Consider the following 17,106-nt stretch of genomic DNA (forward strand, 5'->3'; position numbering starts at 1 on the left):
TGATCACAGAACATTTTAAAAAATCATAAAAAAAGAAAGGTTAACAATGACTTCTTTCACCCCTAATTTCTGATATGGTGATAGACCCTCTTAGAACATTAATTAGAATGGAAAGAGATGAAAGAAATGCCCAGGGGACATAATAAATTAGCCCCTTATGCAAATCACCCATTCCTTTTCCTCAAGGAACCAGCTAGTTGAGTCTCTAAATAACGGGAAATGGTTAGCTTTTTTAACAAGAAAAAAAATTTTTTTTTCAGAAAATTTTTGTCTAATCTGGAAGCTGGAAGGGTTTAAAGCAACAAATAATTTCTCATCGTTTTCCCCTTGCAGGGGCCAAGAGAAGGGAAAATGAATATTCTGGCCACGGGTTCCCGTTGTCAAACAGAGACCAATTAATGGACCCTTGTTCTGAAACAATTCTGAAAGGAAGGGCCATGGCTGGGGCCGGACCCCAACTACTGAGCCACCAGCAAGCCTCAAGGGCACACAGACAGAAGAAGAGAAAAGCAGTTCAGATGGGATGGGGGGGGGTGGTGGAAATGCCAGGATATGGAGTGTTTCCAATATCAATTTAAAAACAAACACACACCTAATTTTCCTTGTCATCACTGTCCCAGACAATTTATGTTCCACTGTCCTGGAAATTTATGGGACTCTCTATTTTCTTATCAGTAAAATAAGGGGACTGGGCAAGAATGACCTCCAAAAGTCCTACCGCATCTCCTACCCAGCACTTTACTTATCCCTTAGTAAAACCGACACGCACTCCCAATTATTTCATTTATTTCAATAGAATCTTGTGCATTCCGATAAGTGAAATCACTCTTGCTGTCTTTGTCTCTTTCCTCCTCACACTCCCCCCCAATACTTTCTCTGATTTTCCCTATTTCTGATTCTGTTTTGTCTTCCAATGATGCATTCACTACATTCTGTTTCCAGGTAAAGTATATGTTGAGAAAGTCATACTTTGGAATTATTAATAGGAAGAATATTAATAGGGAAAATATATCTGTTAACATCACACACATTTCTAAGAAGAAAATGTTTGAAAGAAAATCATTAAGTCCCCAATCATATAAGAATCTCTATACAGACACTATATAGGGAATGAAAATACGGTTCAGAAAATTCTAGTCCACTACCCTCATTTTGAGGGAGTAGGTATCTCTTAGGAACAGTAACACACCTTCCCCAGGTCACCCCAATGTCGAGGGGTAAAGCTGGAAGTGGAAGAGCATCTTCTGCTCCTGCCTAGGACCCTTCTGGTGAAACAATTCTAATCTGACACTTTCTCTTGAAGAGTCCATACTGTATCTTAGAGAATAGCAGTCCCCTGAAAGGAAATCTCTAAAAGAGGGCAGGAATAAAAAACTTTAGATACTAAGGAGAAAGGCTGAGGACAGACATATTGACTATAAATAATCTTGCACTTGGTAACAATCAACAGTTTATGCAATTACCTGTCACTCATGGCTTTATCACCCTCCTTCCACTAACAGTCCTTACGGGAACTTATACAAAACATTTGACTGACTCCCCCCTCCACAGCCTTTCCTGGTATATTAAGGCCTTTGCCATAAGATTTAGGCATTGGACCAAGATGCTACTTCCTCCATGAACCTTCTCCTTGAGATAGGTCAGCCATCAATGCAATTTACCTGTGGAAAGTGGTCAGTGGTCCAAGAAGACACATTAGACAGGTAGAAAGAAAGAATGCGAAGATGATAACTTCATTTCCATGTTTGTGTGTGCCTGCCTATGTATGTGTGTGAATGTATATGGACATACACAAAGTGCATGTAGACGGATCCAAAACAGACATCCGTGTCTATATACATGTACCTTGATACAACATCACTTTTATTCGAAACAAATTGAAAAGGTTCCTATCAGAGTGTCTGCAGTGGTTTTAGCTGGTTTCTGGAATTAAGGGGATGATTTAAATTTATTTTCCTCCTCACCTGTTTGTAATTTCCTATTGTTCTATAATAAAAATGAATTGCTGGGGGGCCCCAGTGGAAGAAAATAGAATTTGAATGTAGTGGCCTGTGAAAGGGAAATGTGTGTGTATGCAGTGGAGTCTGGGGGAAAAGAATCCTTCCCCCGATTTCAGCCATGCCCTTCTCAGGGAGCAGTAAATCTTCCTGCGATGAGGGGTGTTGGAAGGAAGATTTATGGGGAGAGGTTAGAAGAATGGAATCAGTCAAGCTGAGAAGGGAAGGCTGATCACAAGAATCCTTAAGCACAGGAAGTGCTCACACCCAGGGTGATTACCAGTGACAGCCAACTCTTCTCAGACAGGCTAGCAGAGGCCAGAGCCCACACCAGCAGTCAAGGAGCCTCAGGGCAGGTAAAGAAGGACACCCCTCCAAAAAAGGGAGTGAAGGCTCAAAGGTGGGGTTTGAAGAGAAGGTCTTGCCTCCAGGGCCTACAGGTACTGGACGGATTTCTTTTATTTCTTGTTCAAGTTAGTTTACGAGCAGTTTTCCTCAGGCACAGGATCACTGCTCTTTTGAAAGTAAGGCTCTCCGGTTCCACTGTCAAGGGAATATGGTCTGAGAGAAAGCGTGGAAACTTCCAGTCTGAGTGAGCCCAATGCTAGCACTTCAGTAGCACAGCCTGAAAAAGGACTGCAGTGCATCTAGGAACAAGGATGGTTTAGGCCCTGTGCTAAGGATGCTAGCATCTTTCATGAGCTGGAGGGTCCTTATCACCCTCCCATTTTACATGCTAGAAGCTGAGGCATAGCACAGTCTAAGGACCACGATAAAGCTCATGTCTGGGGGACCCAGAGATAGGTTCCTCAGCTCCTGTGTGCCACACTGTGGGGCAGGAAGCTGCTCAGAACACTTTCAGAACAGGCAGTGGGCCACAGGCATGTCTGAGGGCAGAGGCTGAGAGCCAGATGAGAGGCTGACAAAACAGAAGTATCTATGAGAGAAAAACTGAAGCCAAGCCACACTGCGAGTCATCAGGGTTCCAAGACAAGATCTGGTCACAGTAATGGTCACCTGGATAGAAAGAAACCAGACTGAAAGAGGTCACTAAGAAGGCCAGTCCAAGTTCCAAGAGATCATCAGACAGATGTTCCTAAATACTAGAGAGATGAAAATGCATGAGATGATGGCCGATTATTTCATCAGGACTTGGTTCCGGGTATGAGGAGGGGTGAAGACACAAAAGGTGACAGGTGACCTCAAAAGTGTATGTCAGGCTACTGGGCACATGATGTCATCATAGAATATTGGAGTCCCAGGCAAATCAGGAGAGGGCAGGGAGCATTCCCAGACTCTGGAAATGTGGCTCACAAGAAGTACTCAAAGGAGGGCCAAGTCAGAGCCAGCTCTGAAGCCCTGGAATTGGTACTGGAGGAGCCAGGTCCAGGTCGTTCATCTAGAGAGTTTGCAGACCAGAAATAGGGACTCCTCTTTGGCAGAACCCTGTCCTGCTGGTTAATTCCCAGCAGCATGGCCCTGGTAAAATTGCTCCTGTCCTCTGACTGTCAATTGGGTAATAGTCTAGAGGTCCAGAAGGGAACCACCATCCCTTCTCCACTATCCAACCTCCCATGGGTCACAGGACTCAGGCACAGTGCCATGGAGAACATGTCACCCAAGACAAGATACCCAGCTGCAAAGCAAGTCAGCGTCCACTGCACTTTCCAGTGTGAGAGTCACCTGTGGAGCTGTCACTATGGATGTGTGACAGTTCTCATCAAGGCCTGCAGGCACTGGGCAGGCATGAAGGAAGGGACCTGCCAGGCGATTCCAGCACAGTCCTTCCAGACCTGGTCCTGAAGAAGTAAAAGCAACTTCCCCAGCAGACGCAGAACCACATGCAGAGGCCCAAGCAAAGCAGGTGGCATGGAAACCCCCAGGGGATGTTTTGGCTCAGCGAGCACAAATGGAGGGGAGGTAATGGGACTTGGAGGCAGATCAGCCCGGCTGACCTGCCTGGGACCCTCTCATAGGCGGGAAGAGAGAAGTGGAAGGAACAGGAGTCAGACTTGCCAATTCAAGCCCACAGATGAGAACGCTGCTTCAGACAGCCCAGGGCCACGGAAGGGACCCCACACACCCCCAACAGCTGGTGTTTTGAAGCCGCTTTCTCTTGTCAGAGTTTGACAAGACAGACGCTGACCTCTGATGACTCTTCTTCAACATGGACCATTTTTAGAGTAGTTTTTTTTAAATATTGTCATCAGTATTGATGGCACATTAAAACAGCAAAAGCAAAACACAGCTAATTATTCATAGTGGTGTTCAGGGGAAAACGAAAGGGAAGACAGGCTTCAAAGAGAGCTTGGGGACATCTTATTTCAGAGATGCAAACCATTTCCAGTTACTTGGGGTCCAATCTTGGCATTGGAAGGCTCCCAGGGAAGTTCCAAATTCCTCCTAGAACTTGGCATGGAAATGGAGAGGGAGACAGAGTGAGGAGTTTGCCTCCCACCAAGTCAGAGTGAGGCTGTTCATATCCGGACATCACTCTTGCACCACAGAGCCCAGCCAAAGTCGATGCTCTGAGAACTTGCAGGACCCTTTCTGTCTCTTGCTGTCTCGTTGGCGCTTCTAACCTGTCTGATCCTCCACCCTCGGGCTTCCTCTTGGCAGCCACTGTTCTTTCAGAACCTCTGGCTGCTTTGTTCTGCCCCCAGAGGAGTCCAAAAACATTGCCCACAGGTTCTTCTTCCTTTCAAATCACTGTTAACTTCTGGCCCAGTCTTGGACTTTCATGAAGAAGAAAAGGTGAGGCCATGTGGAGGCTAAAGTAAGCTCGAAACTGGGTGAGAGGCCAACAAAGAGCCTCACTGCCCACACAACCTTCCCGCTGGGTCCCCTGACACCACTGCCCTTCTCACCCCTTTTCTGGTATGTTCTGCTGGTGTGGGCTTACTTTTTCTTCAGAGGATTCCTGTTCACTAATTCTTTATGTTGCCATCCAAACCACACTGGCATCCAAGCCCATGAGAAAGGCCCCTGTCTCTATCCAGAAAAGTGCCCCCAAGGGCACAGCTCCCATTACCCAGTTTCCAGGAACGGAAGCCCTCCAAGCGCCCACAGAAATCCCTAACTTGGGTTTCAGGCCACATTTTCTAAGAGTTACCTCATTGTGGTTCCTTCCTTGGCCCTGCCAGGCCGCAGCTACTACCTCCACGCAGCCTTTGAACTGGTGATCAAGTAAACAGAGGAAACACAGCCCTGGGTGGAGGAGGCCCAAAAAAGTAGAAATGCAAGCTTGTCAAACATGTCTTATTCGCTGAGCGGACTCAGCTCTCCCTGAAGATGTGTGGATAAACATTCTCCTCACACAGGGCCGAGGAATCCAAATATGGAAACTCGGATGGCTCCCCTCGCTGTAAAACATCCCATTGTCCTGGTTTCCTCAGGGCGACGTTCAAGATAGAGGAGACGTTCTGAAAAACTCTGACTGTGGCCACATCTGTCATCCAGCTCCTCCGTCCTCCCCGTACAAATGCCATGCGGGATAATATGCATTATTCAACGACTTAAAACCTCTCAAGGCTCCATTTGGCTTTCCTACACCCACTTAAGGAACACATCGCAGTCAGAGGTCAAAGCTCATTAGGACTGGAACCTGAATTCAATGCCCTGGAGAGGGAGAATGGAGCTCTGGACAAGGCCTCCTGGTCTCTGATTAATTCGTGATGACTTCTGGGCCCCCTGAATCGGAGGCCTCATGCACTCTAGATGGAGTTTCCTATGAAAAGAAAACTGAGGGATGGATCCTCTTGATGAAAACATAAACCCTGGCCTGTACCAGAGAATTTCTTATAACTGAAATGCAGATGGAACAGGGGTCTCCAAGGAGCCTCAAGGCCCTTTACATGGAGAATGGACACCAGGGTTGACAAGATAGCTCAAGGATGCAGTGAAGGGATGGAGCAATAGTACAGTGGGTGGGGTGCCTGCCTTTCATGCTGCTGACGTGGGTTCAATCCCCAGTATCCGATATGTTCCCTTGAATCCTGCCAGGAGTGATTCCTGAGAGCACAGCCAGGAGTAAGCCCTAAGCACTGCCTGGTATGACTCCCAAACCACAACAATAACAAAATGCAGTGGGGAGGTTCTTGAGATGTCTTTGGCTTCTCTGGAGCTCACAGGCTATTCGGGTTGGAAACAATTTACTCTCCAGGCCTCAGAAAACCAACCAAGAAGAGACCGAGAGAGGGGAAATTTGCCTATTTGAATCCAATAACTCATAGAAGTTTCCATATCAAGACTCAAATGCTCCTTCTTCTGACACATGTCCTTAGTCTTGGAGTCAGCGCCAGTTTGAGGACTGAGGAGCACTTCCATGGCATGCGCGGCAGGCACCATCCCTCAAAAGCACCAGCAACAAAATGTTTTTTTTCTGACACCTTCGCATCCACACAGCACCCAAGTTCACTAGACCTGCCTGCTCTCAGGAGACTCCAGATGGTCACACAGGCTTGACTGTTTCACACACACACACACACACACACACACACTCTCTCTCTCTCTCTCTCTCTCTCTCTCTCTCTCTCTCTCTCTCTCTCTCTTCCTCTGAATCAAGGAACAGAGTGATACAGAGAACTGCTTTCCAAGATTCCAGTGCATCTGTGCATGTGAAGCATCCCGCCTAAAGATCATCTTAAAATGCAAACTCTGACTCAGTAAGTCTAGGATGGGTCTAAGAGTCGCTTCCCGGTGAGACTGCTCTTGGCCTGAGCATCACAGACTCATTAGCAAGAGGCAAACGTCAGGAAAGCTTTTCCTACCTCACACAGCTCCACTAGCCTCTTCTCTACACAGGAAATACTCGTAATACTGAAGAAGCACTTGATGATGATTACATAAGCTAATGATGTAAAGTTCTTCTCCCAGTGCCTGGCTTATAATAAAGGCTAAATAGATGCCAATTGCTGGCTGCCTCTAAGATTCCTGAGAGCAGGGGCAATACCTGGCTGGCTGCCAAAATCTCCACGGTGCCAACATAGTGGGTACGCTGTGCATGTTTGTGACTGAATGAATGTTCATAATTCACTCCCAGGTAATACCATGTTTCATATACCATTGGTTCTAAGGCTTTCTTCAGAAAAACAAAATGTTCAGGAAAAAAACAGAACACTCTTACCAATAACAAACTACGATCTCATAGAATCAAATTCAACTTTAACCACCATGTTTACCCACCAGGAAACATATCATTTACGATAGTTCTATGTACTTGAGAAAAATGTCTTAACTGTAAACCAACAGAGTCAGTATCAGTCTGAAATCTGTATGTCATTAAGAGAAACTACTGCCTTGCTCATTATTTATGAGGTGGTCTGAACGCAGATGTTATGAAAAACTTCATTCTAAAACTAAGTTCCCTTTGCAGAATTGCAAAAAGACCAAATAAGCCGCAGTTAAGCAAAGCTACTTTTTACAAGGCCACGGGGAGAGTACATTCTCTTATACACACATACACACTTGTTCAGGAAAAATTAGAAGCAAAAGCATGGATGACAAATGGGAGAGCTTAAGCTTTCAAATCGAAGGCAGATGACTGAGTCCATCTAAAATTCCTCAACAACCTAAGATTATCTTCAGACCTCTGTCCTAAGTGGCTTCATTTGAACAGATCCCATTTCCAGAGATGCACTGAGTAACGTATGAAGAAGAGACTACGATTGCCACCTACAGACAGAAATGGCACTCCCTCTGCAAGAGTTGGCCAATCATATTTTAATGTGGGGGAAAAAAAATTCCACCCCGCTCCAGCCTCTTCCAAACCACCCCACCACATTACTTCATTGAGAATTACTTTCAAGTCATACGATCAGCTCTAAGCTTTCTGCCTCTTCATTATCATCCTCCTGTAGCTAATTTCCCAGAACATTCTGCCGTTCAACTCTCTCCTCCTCGTGCACTATTGGAGAGCCAAAGAGAATGCAAGCCAACAGATTTCAAGCAAGCAAAGACACCAATGTGGAAGAATAAATCTGCTTACCTGGTATGAACGGGACCACCCGGAATATATCCGACAATCGGCTGTTCACTGGCTCATATGGGGAGTCTTCAAGCAGATCATTCCCTAAAAACAACAAAGACTGGGCTCAAACGTAGAAAATAGACATTTCAGGCAGGGTTTTTTTTTTTTTGGTTTTTTGGGGTTTTTTTTGTGACTGAATCTGAATTCTAATTATGTTATGATTGCGTAACAAAAAGATGCTGAGACTTTCAAAGATTGCAAATGTGATCTATTTGGGATGGTTATTTCCTTTCATTCCTGCTTATGTTGTCCTCACTCTCCCCAGAGTGCCATGAAAACACTGGAGAGCAACCCAGCCTGATCTTGCCAAAAAACTCTTCCACTCTTCGTACAGGAATGGAATCAGACCGACGAGTGACGTCACAAGGCCAACTTGCCTGCGGGAGCCAATAGAAGAAAGGTGCCCCCCAAAGAGGTCCCCATTTCTTGCACCCCACAACTAGAAATATAGGTCCTTCGGGCCACTAAATAACTTATGACTCTGAATTTTTCAAGTTTTCTTCCTGGAGCAAACCTGAAGCTTATGAAGTTGACTGTAAACCTCGGTTGGAAAAGAACTCACAGCATGTTTGTGTCACACATACAAATGCTGCCACCTCTGGGCACAAAGACCCCCCAGCCCCCATTCCCACTGGAATGGAGGATGGTGACAAGTGGACCTTTCTCTGCAGGGAGCCACATCTGTGTTAACCAAGGTTGATCTACACCAGCTGGTTCAAGCCTCAACTAATCTTAGATGACAAATGGGTTTTTTGCACATAATCCTTTGCTCAGGTGCGGGGGCGGGGTAAAGTTATAATGGATTCTAGAAACCTTTTTCACTTAGTCCTTTATCTTAGGTCAGAACCTTGAGAAGGGACTGAGAAGCGGGAAGGGGACTCAGTCTGGGAGAACGGTTAAGCGTCCCAACGCTAGTTTGGGCTAAAACTAGACCCTCCCCCGGGCTCTCCCGAGGTGGCAAACTGCGGGCCACCTCCTGTGACTTTTCCTGGGTTCCTAAACTCAGACCGGAGTTTCCGAGAGGTCACCGGAGTCTTGGGGGTGCCCCCCGCCCCCTCACGGGCTTTCCGGCCACCAGGCCCCCGACAATGCTAGCTCCGAAGGCAACAAACACCAGCTGTCGCGGTCCCCCGGGGCCAATGAAAGGTCCTCATTCTGCAGCTGGGGAGACGGGAGCGGAGGATGAGGTCAGCCGGGCCGGGCCACGGCGGGCGGGGGCAGGGACGCGGGCGGCGGCGCGTACCCTGCAGGCTCTGGTACATGCTCCAGTAGATGCGCAGGCAGTTCTTCTCCTTCTTCATGCCGCGCTTGCAGCGGCAGTTGTACAGCGACTTCTGCTTGAGGGCCTCCATGGCACTGCGGCACTCGTCCTTGGCCTCCAGGCCGGAGGTCAGGCTGAAATTGGTCTCCTTGCCCGCCACGCACTGCCTCAGCGTGCGGTACTTGGAGCTGCAGCTCTGCTCCTTCAGGCACTGATCGCTGGCTTTCACGCAGTCCAGCCGGTCCCCGCCGCTCACCTCGGCGCTCAGCAGCACGTCTGCGGGGACAGAGGCGGGGGCGTGAGTGCCGCCGGGCCACGCGCCCTCCGACGGCCCGACCGCGGGTGCAGGCGGACGCTGGACCCCGGCCCCCAACTCCCCCCGAAAGTCCATTGCCCAGACCGTACGGGTTCCTCCTGCTGCCCGGACCGCGCCGCTCGCTCCCCACACCCCCCTTCAATCCCTTCTCCCCGAGGCTTAGCGCGTCCGGCCCCCGGAGCCGGTGCAGCCCCCTGGTGCGCGCCCACCCACCGCCCCGGCGGTCCGCAAACGCGGCTGCTCGGCCTCTAGCGCTGCATCCCGCGGTCCCCAGCACCAGCCTGAGGCCCGGGGGGCTCTCGGGGAGAGGCGCTCGCAATCGGCTGGGTGCGCGGGCACCAAGCTGGAGAGCAAGCCCGGGTCCCCGGCCCGCCAGGCAGGGAGCTCCGCTATTCCGGGAAAAGTTTCCCTCCAAAGTTTACTCTCCGGATCCAACGCTCGCTCGTCCGTACCCCATCTACCCGCCGCGCCTCCTCGAGCTCCCCAAGACGCGCGAGGGGTGGGGTACGGGGGAGCCGCCGGGGCCGGGGCTAGAGACCCCAGACCCTTCCTACCCCTCCAAGCGAGATTACTAAGAACAGGGAAAGTATATACCCAGAATAAAAAAAAAATAATAAAAGCTGCCGGCAAGTGCCGCGCCTCCACCGCACACCAAACCCCCCGCCCCAACCCCCCCCCCCCCAGCCGGAGGTGCGGAGGATTCAGGATCCCGTCCCCCACCCGCGAAATAAAGAAAAACTTCGGCTACCCACGCTCACCCCGCCAATTCGGGGGGCGGGGGTGAGGGAGAGGGGGGAATACATCGAGCGCCCCTTGCAGAGATTCAGAGGCTACAAACGCTCGCGGCGGCCTCGACTTACCCAGGAGCGGCAGCGCGAAGTACAGGGTGGCCAGGAACATGGTGCCGGAGCGCAGTGGGTCCCCGCCCCCCCCCCAAATTCCCGGGCCGCCGCTGGGTCTCCCCACGCGAGCTCAGCGGGCAGGGATCGCTGGGCCTCGGCGCTGCTCCGGCCGCCCAAAGTTCAGCTCCATCCAGGGCGCGAGCAAAAGTCCCGGGTCCGGCCGCCGCCGGCCACTCAGCGCTGGGCGGGCGGCGGGCGCGAAGGCGGGAGGCGGTTCCGCTTTGAGGGGTTCAGGTCCGACCCAACCTGGAAGGGAGAGCGCGCTTTGAAACCAGTCGGCTGCGCTAGAGCCTCCCCGCCCCCCCCCCTCCGCCCGTCTCCCCCCTCCCCTGCTCCGCCTTGGGGGACTCTTTGGGGCCCGCTCCTTGGCTCCCCCCACCCGGGTCGGGGCTCCGGGAGGGGCTGCAGGGTTTGGGGGGGGGGGGTAGGGGGGGTGGGTTGTATTCCGGGGAGCCGCCAGCCCCGGCAGGCTGTGGGATGGAGCGGTCAGTCCCGGGCTCCCCAAGTGCAAAGGGGATGCCCCTGGGGTCCGAGCCCGGGGACCGCGGGCAAGCCCAGAAATAAATGAAATTACTTTCCCAGCGCCGCGAGCGGAGTCGCTGCCCGGGTCCACGCTGGCGGCGGCGTTGGTGGCTGCTCGCACGGCGGCGGCCCCAGCGCGGAAAGAGCCGCCGCTCCCGGGACGTTCGCCGCCCCCTGCTCGCCCGGGTCCGCGCGCCCGAACCGCCGAGCGTCGCCCGGGTCGCCTCGTCCCTCCTCCCCGGGATCGGCCCCTTCCCTAGGCAGCCGGAGTGCGGGGAGCGCTGTAGCCGCCGGGGCCGACACCCGGGCCGATGCGCCCCTACCCGCCGCGGGTCCTCGTCCCTCCCTCCCCGGCTACGGCGCCGCGCACACACTCGCGCAGCGCCCGGACCCGCGCGGCCGCGCCGCCGCCTCCTGCCAGCCCCCCGGGCGCCCCGGCAGGTGCAGCCCTCGCCCGCGCGCGCGCCCCCCAGGCGCCAAAGTTGAGGGGCTCCTGCAACAGGGGGAGCGAGGAGTAATGGGGGGAAAGAAGCCGTAGGTTCCCCAAATGACCCAAAGACAAAAACTCTCTAAATGCCACCGACCTGGACTCAAACGACCACGTCCAGCTGCAGCGCGCAGGCAGTTTTGTTGGCTGGCTGGCTTTTTTCCTTGGGCTGTCCCCTCCCCCCCCACACCCCCTGCTCCCCTTTCCGAGCGGGTTTCTCTGCTCCGGAAGGGGGGATGTGCTAACCTTGGAGAGCTAGCAAGACAAGAGTTGGCCCAGGACGGTTTCTGAGATGTGCCCACAGGCTCAGATGCGGGGCAGAGGGATGGGAACGGTTGTTAGAGGCTGCGCGGAGAAAAAGCGGGCTCCGAGGCGGATTTCTTGGCCGCAGGATCCTCTGCCTGCGCTTGCACCCGCCGCCCGCAGCACACAGCCAGTCCTCGAAGCCTTCCCGGAACAAACGCCGCAAAGGAACACTCTGGGGGCGGTGGGGCTCGGCCGACCCCACGCGCGCGCGCTCCGGACACGCAGCGTTAGCGCTTGCCAGATTCTCTCTCTCTCTCTCTCTCTCTCTCTCTCTCTCTCTCTCTCTCTCTCTCTCTCTCTCTCTCTCCTCTCTCAGCTCTTTTTTTATTTCCGCCCTGGTGCAATCCACTAGACCCTTCTTGAGAACACAAAGTTTTTTTTCCCCACGTCACTCGCGGGCGTGACTCAAGCTTTGGTGCTGTACGGATGCACTCAGACCCAGGCACGCAGAGAGCGCTGGCGGGAGGCGCCCACACCCTCCTCACACACCAGCACCGCACACGCCACGTCTACCTCGCTCCTAACGCCTGGACATGAATGAAGACAAAAGCCGAGCCCCTGGCTCACTGCATCTTAACCGCTGCAGACCGCGTTTAGGGGTGAGATCAGCTGACCTCCATCTTGCCTATGTCAAGTACAAATGTAGAAAGAATCATAAATTTACAAGCCCACATCAAGTCCCTCCACCCCAATCCCTGGGACCACTGCTTTTCTGTGGTTCCTCCACCCTAACCTGGAACAGGCGCACTTAGCTCCTGGCACACACGCCAGGAACGGCCAGGCCACCAAGTCCACACTGGGTTCAGAGAGGGCACTGCGAAGCAGCCTGCGTTGACAAAAGCCTGTCCCGGTCACTCGGTATTTGGGATCTTTGCAGACGCCCAAGTTTATCTCTCAGGGAAACAGAGTTTGAGTCAAGTCTGAGAGAGCCCAGCTGTCAAATGTGCAAATCCATCATCCCAGACAATGGACCACAGAGGAAAGAAAAGAAAAGCTCTTTGTGATCTTGGGGGCGTTAATTGAAAAGGGCAAGGGTTTAGGTTGAAGTTTGAGGCCAGGTGGAGAGAATAGGGGGAGAGAAGACGGGTGGATCGCTTTTCATTCAACTCCACATCAGTAGGCGCACCCCTCAGCTGGGCTGGCTGATGATAGGCTATTGTTGGGGTATCTGGGCTCCGTGCAAGCCCCCAAAGCCCAGGGACATCTCTCAGTCCCCAGCAACTGCGCACGTGTTCCTCTGGGACAAGTTGCTGGACACTGAAGATCTCATCAAATACTCCACCCATCACACACACACACACACACACACACACACACACACACACACACCCTGATACTTATATCCCTTTATACTTGGTTGTTGAGTAAACAAAGCAAACATATGTCATTTTCCTCAACAGATGGTCCAAACCCAGGGCTACTTAAGTTCTTTCTCTAGCACTGGGTAAGAGCTAAGTAACAGAGTGAAGTGATCGGAAATGTATTAATCCAGTCTTTCCATCTGTTCCTTCACCTTAAAGATGTTTATGCCCCCGTGTCCTCACACTCAGACCAGACCAATGGGGGGAAATACTCTAGAGAGAGAAAGGCTAAAATGTGAATTAGCTGTTTATCTAAGGACTGTTTTTCTCCTGGACTAACACCCAGAGCATAAAACTCTCTTTTATTTCTCCACTGAGATGAGGGCGAATGTTCCCCTTTGGGAAATCAGTAACTGGAATTTCAATTTTTAGTGAATGGACCAGTGCCTACTTTTGATGACCACAGGGGATGGTTGGATGACAATGAGATTTCAGTGGACGTCATCCACATCTTTTGTAAGTGTTCTTTGTTCAGGAGACTGTACATGAATCTAATCATAATGTCCACAGATACCTTTTAAATCTGATTTTAACAGAGTCTTTTTCAGGGAAAAGACTAAATAAAAATACTCTGAATGTAGATTATTGGATGTCTTTCCAAATTTTATAGCTTCAAGAATATTTTGGAACTATTCACTAGCATTTGTCCTCATTAAATTCTTACGGACAATGAAACAGATTTTTTTTTAATAGTCACTACAGCTGTGTTGTGCAATACAATCATCACTGGCCAGGTTGCTGTTTTGATCATTTTAATTATAATTACATAAAAGAAAAATGCAGTTCCTTGGTAACACTAGCCACCTTTCCAGTGCTCCACAGTCACATGTGGCTTGCAGCTGCCATCTTCAACAACACACCATATTTCCATCACCACAGAAAATTCCATTGGCCTATATCACTAGATAATGTTAGTGTGAGATTAGTTAATGTGAATCTACAAAGTTCTTACACTAATAGAATAGTGCAGATGTTCAGTGCTAATCATGATGATGATGATAACAAAAAACTTGTTGATCTCTTGAGAAAGTTGAAAGTCCATGAAAACACAACTCACTGCTGATGTGTCTTCTATTTAGAATAAGATCAGCAGACAAAGACATTGAGGAAAAGGAATAGATGATCTAAAAGCTGAACACCTAAAAAGGACTGTACATTGAAATCTCTAGCCCTTACTCTCTCTCAAGGCTTCTTATAGTAAGAAGTAGTGATCACGACGATCACGACCATCCTGTTATTCGTCGATTGCCTCAAGCAGGCCCCAGTAATGTCCCCTTCGTCCTAGCCCTGAGATTTTTTTAAAAGTGCCATATTCAAGGCTCTTTCAGAGTTAGGAGAATGAAACCCATCATTGTTACTGGTATTTGGCATATTGGGTACGCCACGGGGAGTTTGCCAGACTCTGCCATGTGGGCAGGTTACATTCGGTAGCCAGTTTGTCAAAAGTAGGAATGAGAAAATAAGATGTCGCTGGGAGCTGGGTTTTATAGTCCCTGAGTCTTGGCCGTTGATGGGATTACACGGTGCCAGGGGACCAGTTGGTGGGTGTGACCCCCGCCTACTGGAATTTGGAGGATCTGGGTGGAGGATGCTCAGTCCCGATCCGAGTAGGCTTGGAGATCTCAGCCCCGGAACCCGCGTGGATGTGTCCCTCTGCCAGTACCTTCATGTGTGTGGAGAGTGGTCTCAGCATGGTGGTGGCTGGTTCTGGAGGTCTTCGGCTGCCAGATTCCAAAGTAGCAAAATGGAAAAAATCATACTTACTGTCAGGGGAAATACCGTGATCCTGAAGGTAATTTTTCCCAGAGTGAGGATTGTCTATTGCACTCCCGATGTGCTGACCCCTGTGATTTCCCCAAGTTGGTAAACTCGATAGAATAGTTTGTGGTAGTGGGGACTGCATTCATGCTCTCCTCTGAGGAAAAGAGGAAAACACCACTGCAGCACCATCATATTCACTTGCTTAGGTGAAAAAAAAAAAGACAGCCAGAAACCCTTTGGAATAAGGGAGATGAATATGCAGTGTGATTTACTCTATTAATATTATCTCTTTTTCCTTGGAGCTTATCTGTTCCCACGTGTACAAGACTGATCTCAGGATGAAAGGTGACATCAAAATATCAAATATTATTAACAATCATAAAGGTTCATGCCATCCCCTGTGACGTGTTTTCTTGGTTGAAAATTGGTTTTAATGCTGCTAAATTAAGTTCAATCCACTTAGAAGCCTGTGAAGTGAACAATTTTCTTGCATTTCTTGATATAAGTGTATTTTCATAAATTCACAGATGAGTCACAATGAGAATGACAGTTTTATTCCATGCAATATTTTGTTTCCTAATCTCATAGCCTTGGCCCTATAGAATATAATGTAAAATATATTCATTGTATAACATTATACTACTCAAAAATCACTCAACCTCCTTCAGCTCAAACTAGTCCATCATAGTGTTTGACATCAGACAGCCTGACAAGCTTACTCCGTAGCTATACAAATACTACTCAGCCTTCCCTGGTGCCATGCTTTCCTCTCTAATTTTGCTCTGGCTACATCTTTGCCCAGACTCTTCCATCTGCCTAATATGCACTTAATCCCACTATTTTAAAATATAGCTTGACTCTAACAAGCCACCAAGGATAGCAAAGACTCCTTCACCAGAATGAAATGTCCTCACGGTGCTGTGCATGGCCCCACTGGAGAATCTTATCTCTAACTGCAGTGCCATGCATTGTAGTTCATTGTTATCTGTATCTTTTCAACTGGAGTGTGAGTTCCTTGAAGGCAGGAAGATGCTATATTCTTTTATTTTTTATCCTCTCTGCATTTCGATCAATGACTGACACCCAGCCGCCCCCCCATAAATATATATTGATTGCATGAATATGGCTGATATGTTTCTCATTTTCCTCTGACAAAATAATTCTACTGAAAGGTATTCATAAAATCCCGGTACTATATGAACAATACCAAATAGAGGTACCTCGTACAATTACTGGTATTGCTGTTCCAATAATAGTATCAAATATGTATTATTCCCTTGGGGATTTGACATTTACATTTTTTTAAACAAAATCCATTATTGTAATAGAATGCTCTTTTTTTCTGGTTCACTTTAATAGTTACATATGACATATTTCATTTCTGGGAAATGATAGCTTGCCTTGGGTCATATTTTAAGGCATAAAGCCAGAGGCAGAGTGACATTCCCACCTGAAGTTCTCTAATCATCTAGAAATATGTCGCTCTCCAGGAGACAAGGATTGAAAAGGGCCAGGTTGCATCTACTGTGCAGTCTTCATTGTCAAAGGCAACTTTTTTTTTCTCCAGTCTGGGGTTGGGACTCCCAGCCGTGCCAAGGCTACTCTTGGTGATGCTGTGGAAACTCTGAGGTGCTGGGATCAAACCCTTTTCTCTGTACATGTTGGACATGTGACACATCTCCGTGGCCCAAAGGCAACTTCCTTAAAAGCCAATTGGACCTCAAAAGTCCTTGAGCGATCTTTCAGGAAAATGATGATATTGTAAGAATCCAAACCTAGAAGACTTAAGGTATCAGAGTCTCTGAGCTGACACAGATCCCACTTAGAAGACTGTCCGTCAACATTTGCCCTTTGGTGAAACAGGAAGAGCTAGGTGTGCTTGGATACAGAGCCCTATTCTAGCCTGACTATATTAAGATGAGTCTTTGGAACATTATTTGCAAATGGAAGCTTCTTATTGGCTGTCAAGATGGTGACCTCTCACCACCTATCTTAGGAAACCTCTCTTCCTCCTTAGTTTTCAAGTAATTTTCATGCCTTAGTACTAATAAGCCCATGCAAGGATCTTAATGCATTTGTGGAAGAATATTGCTCTTCACGAGAGTTGAAGTCATTTGTGCGCTGGCCTTATGCCACATAACGCATTCAAGGTGCATGGACCCGGT

The 17,106-nt window shown here is 49.4% G+C and overlaps 1 protein-coding gene and 1 non-coding gene across 5 annotated transcripts in view; one reads left to right on the forward strand and one right to left on the reverse strand.

Moving 5' to 3' along the window:
• The window catches only part of GFRA1 (GDNF family receptor alpha 1), a 231,242-nt gene extending 219,147 nt beyond the window's left edge, over positions 1-12,095 (reverse strand). For 2 of the 4 annotated variants that reach the window (XM_056120570.1, XM_056120567.1), the window contains exons 1-4: positions 11,079-11,268; positions 10,463-10,750; positions 9,269-9,562; positions 7,984-8,067 (exon numbers count right to left, since the gene is read on the reverse strand). In XM_056120570.1, the coding sequence (XP_055976545.1) occupies positions 7,984-8,067; positions 9,269-9,562; positions 10,463-10,502 (418 nt within the window). In that variant the 5' untranslated portion in view covers positions 10,503-10,750; positions 11,079-11,268. Of the gene's footprint in view, positions 1-7,983; positions 8,068-9,268; positions 9,563-10,462; positions 10,751-11,078; positions 11,269-11,610; positions 11,687-11,759 lie in introns of those variants that run through there. The other 2 variants (XM_056120569.1, XM_056120568.1) reach the window with 2 other exon arrangements.
• A 2,841-nt stretch (positions 12,096-14,936) lies between these two features.
• On the forward strand, positions 14,937-15,097 carry LOC130029984 (U1 spliceosomal RNA). The gene has a single exon (XR_008793428.1). It is a non-coding gene; the product is annotated as a U1 spliceosomal RNA (small nuclear RNA).
• Positions 15,098-17,106: the final 2,009 nt, after the last annotated feature.

This window comes from Sorex fumeus, unplaced genomic scaffold (genome assembly GCF_029834395.1).
Source record: "Sorex fumeus unplaced genomic scaffold, SorFum_2.1 ptg000043l, whole genome shotgun sequence".
In the NCBI taxonomy this organism is placed as follows: domain Eukaryota; kingdom Metazoa; phylum Chordata; class Mammalia; order Eulipotyphla; family Soricidae; genus Sorex; species Sorex fumeus.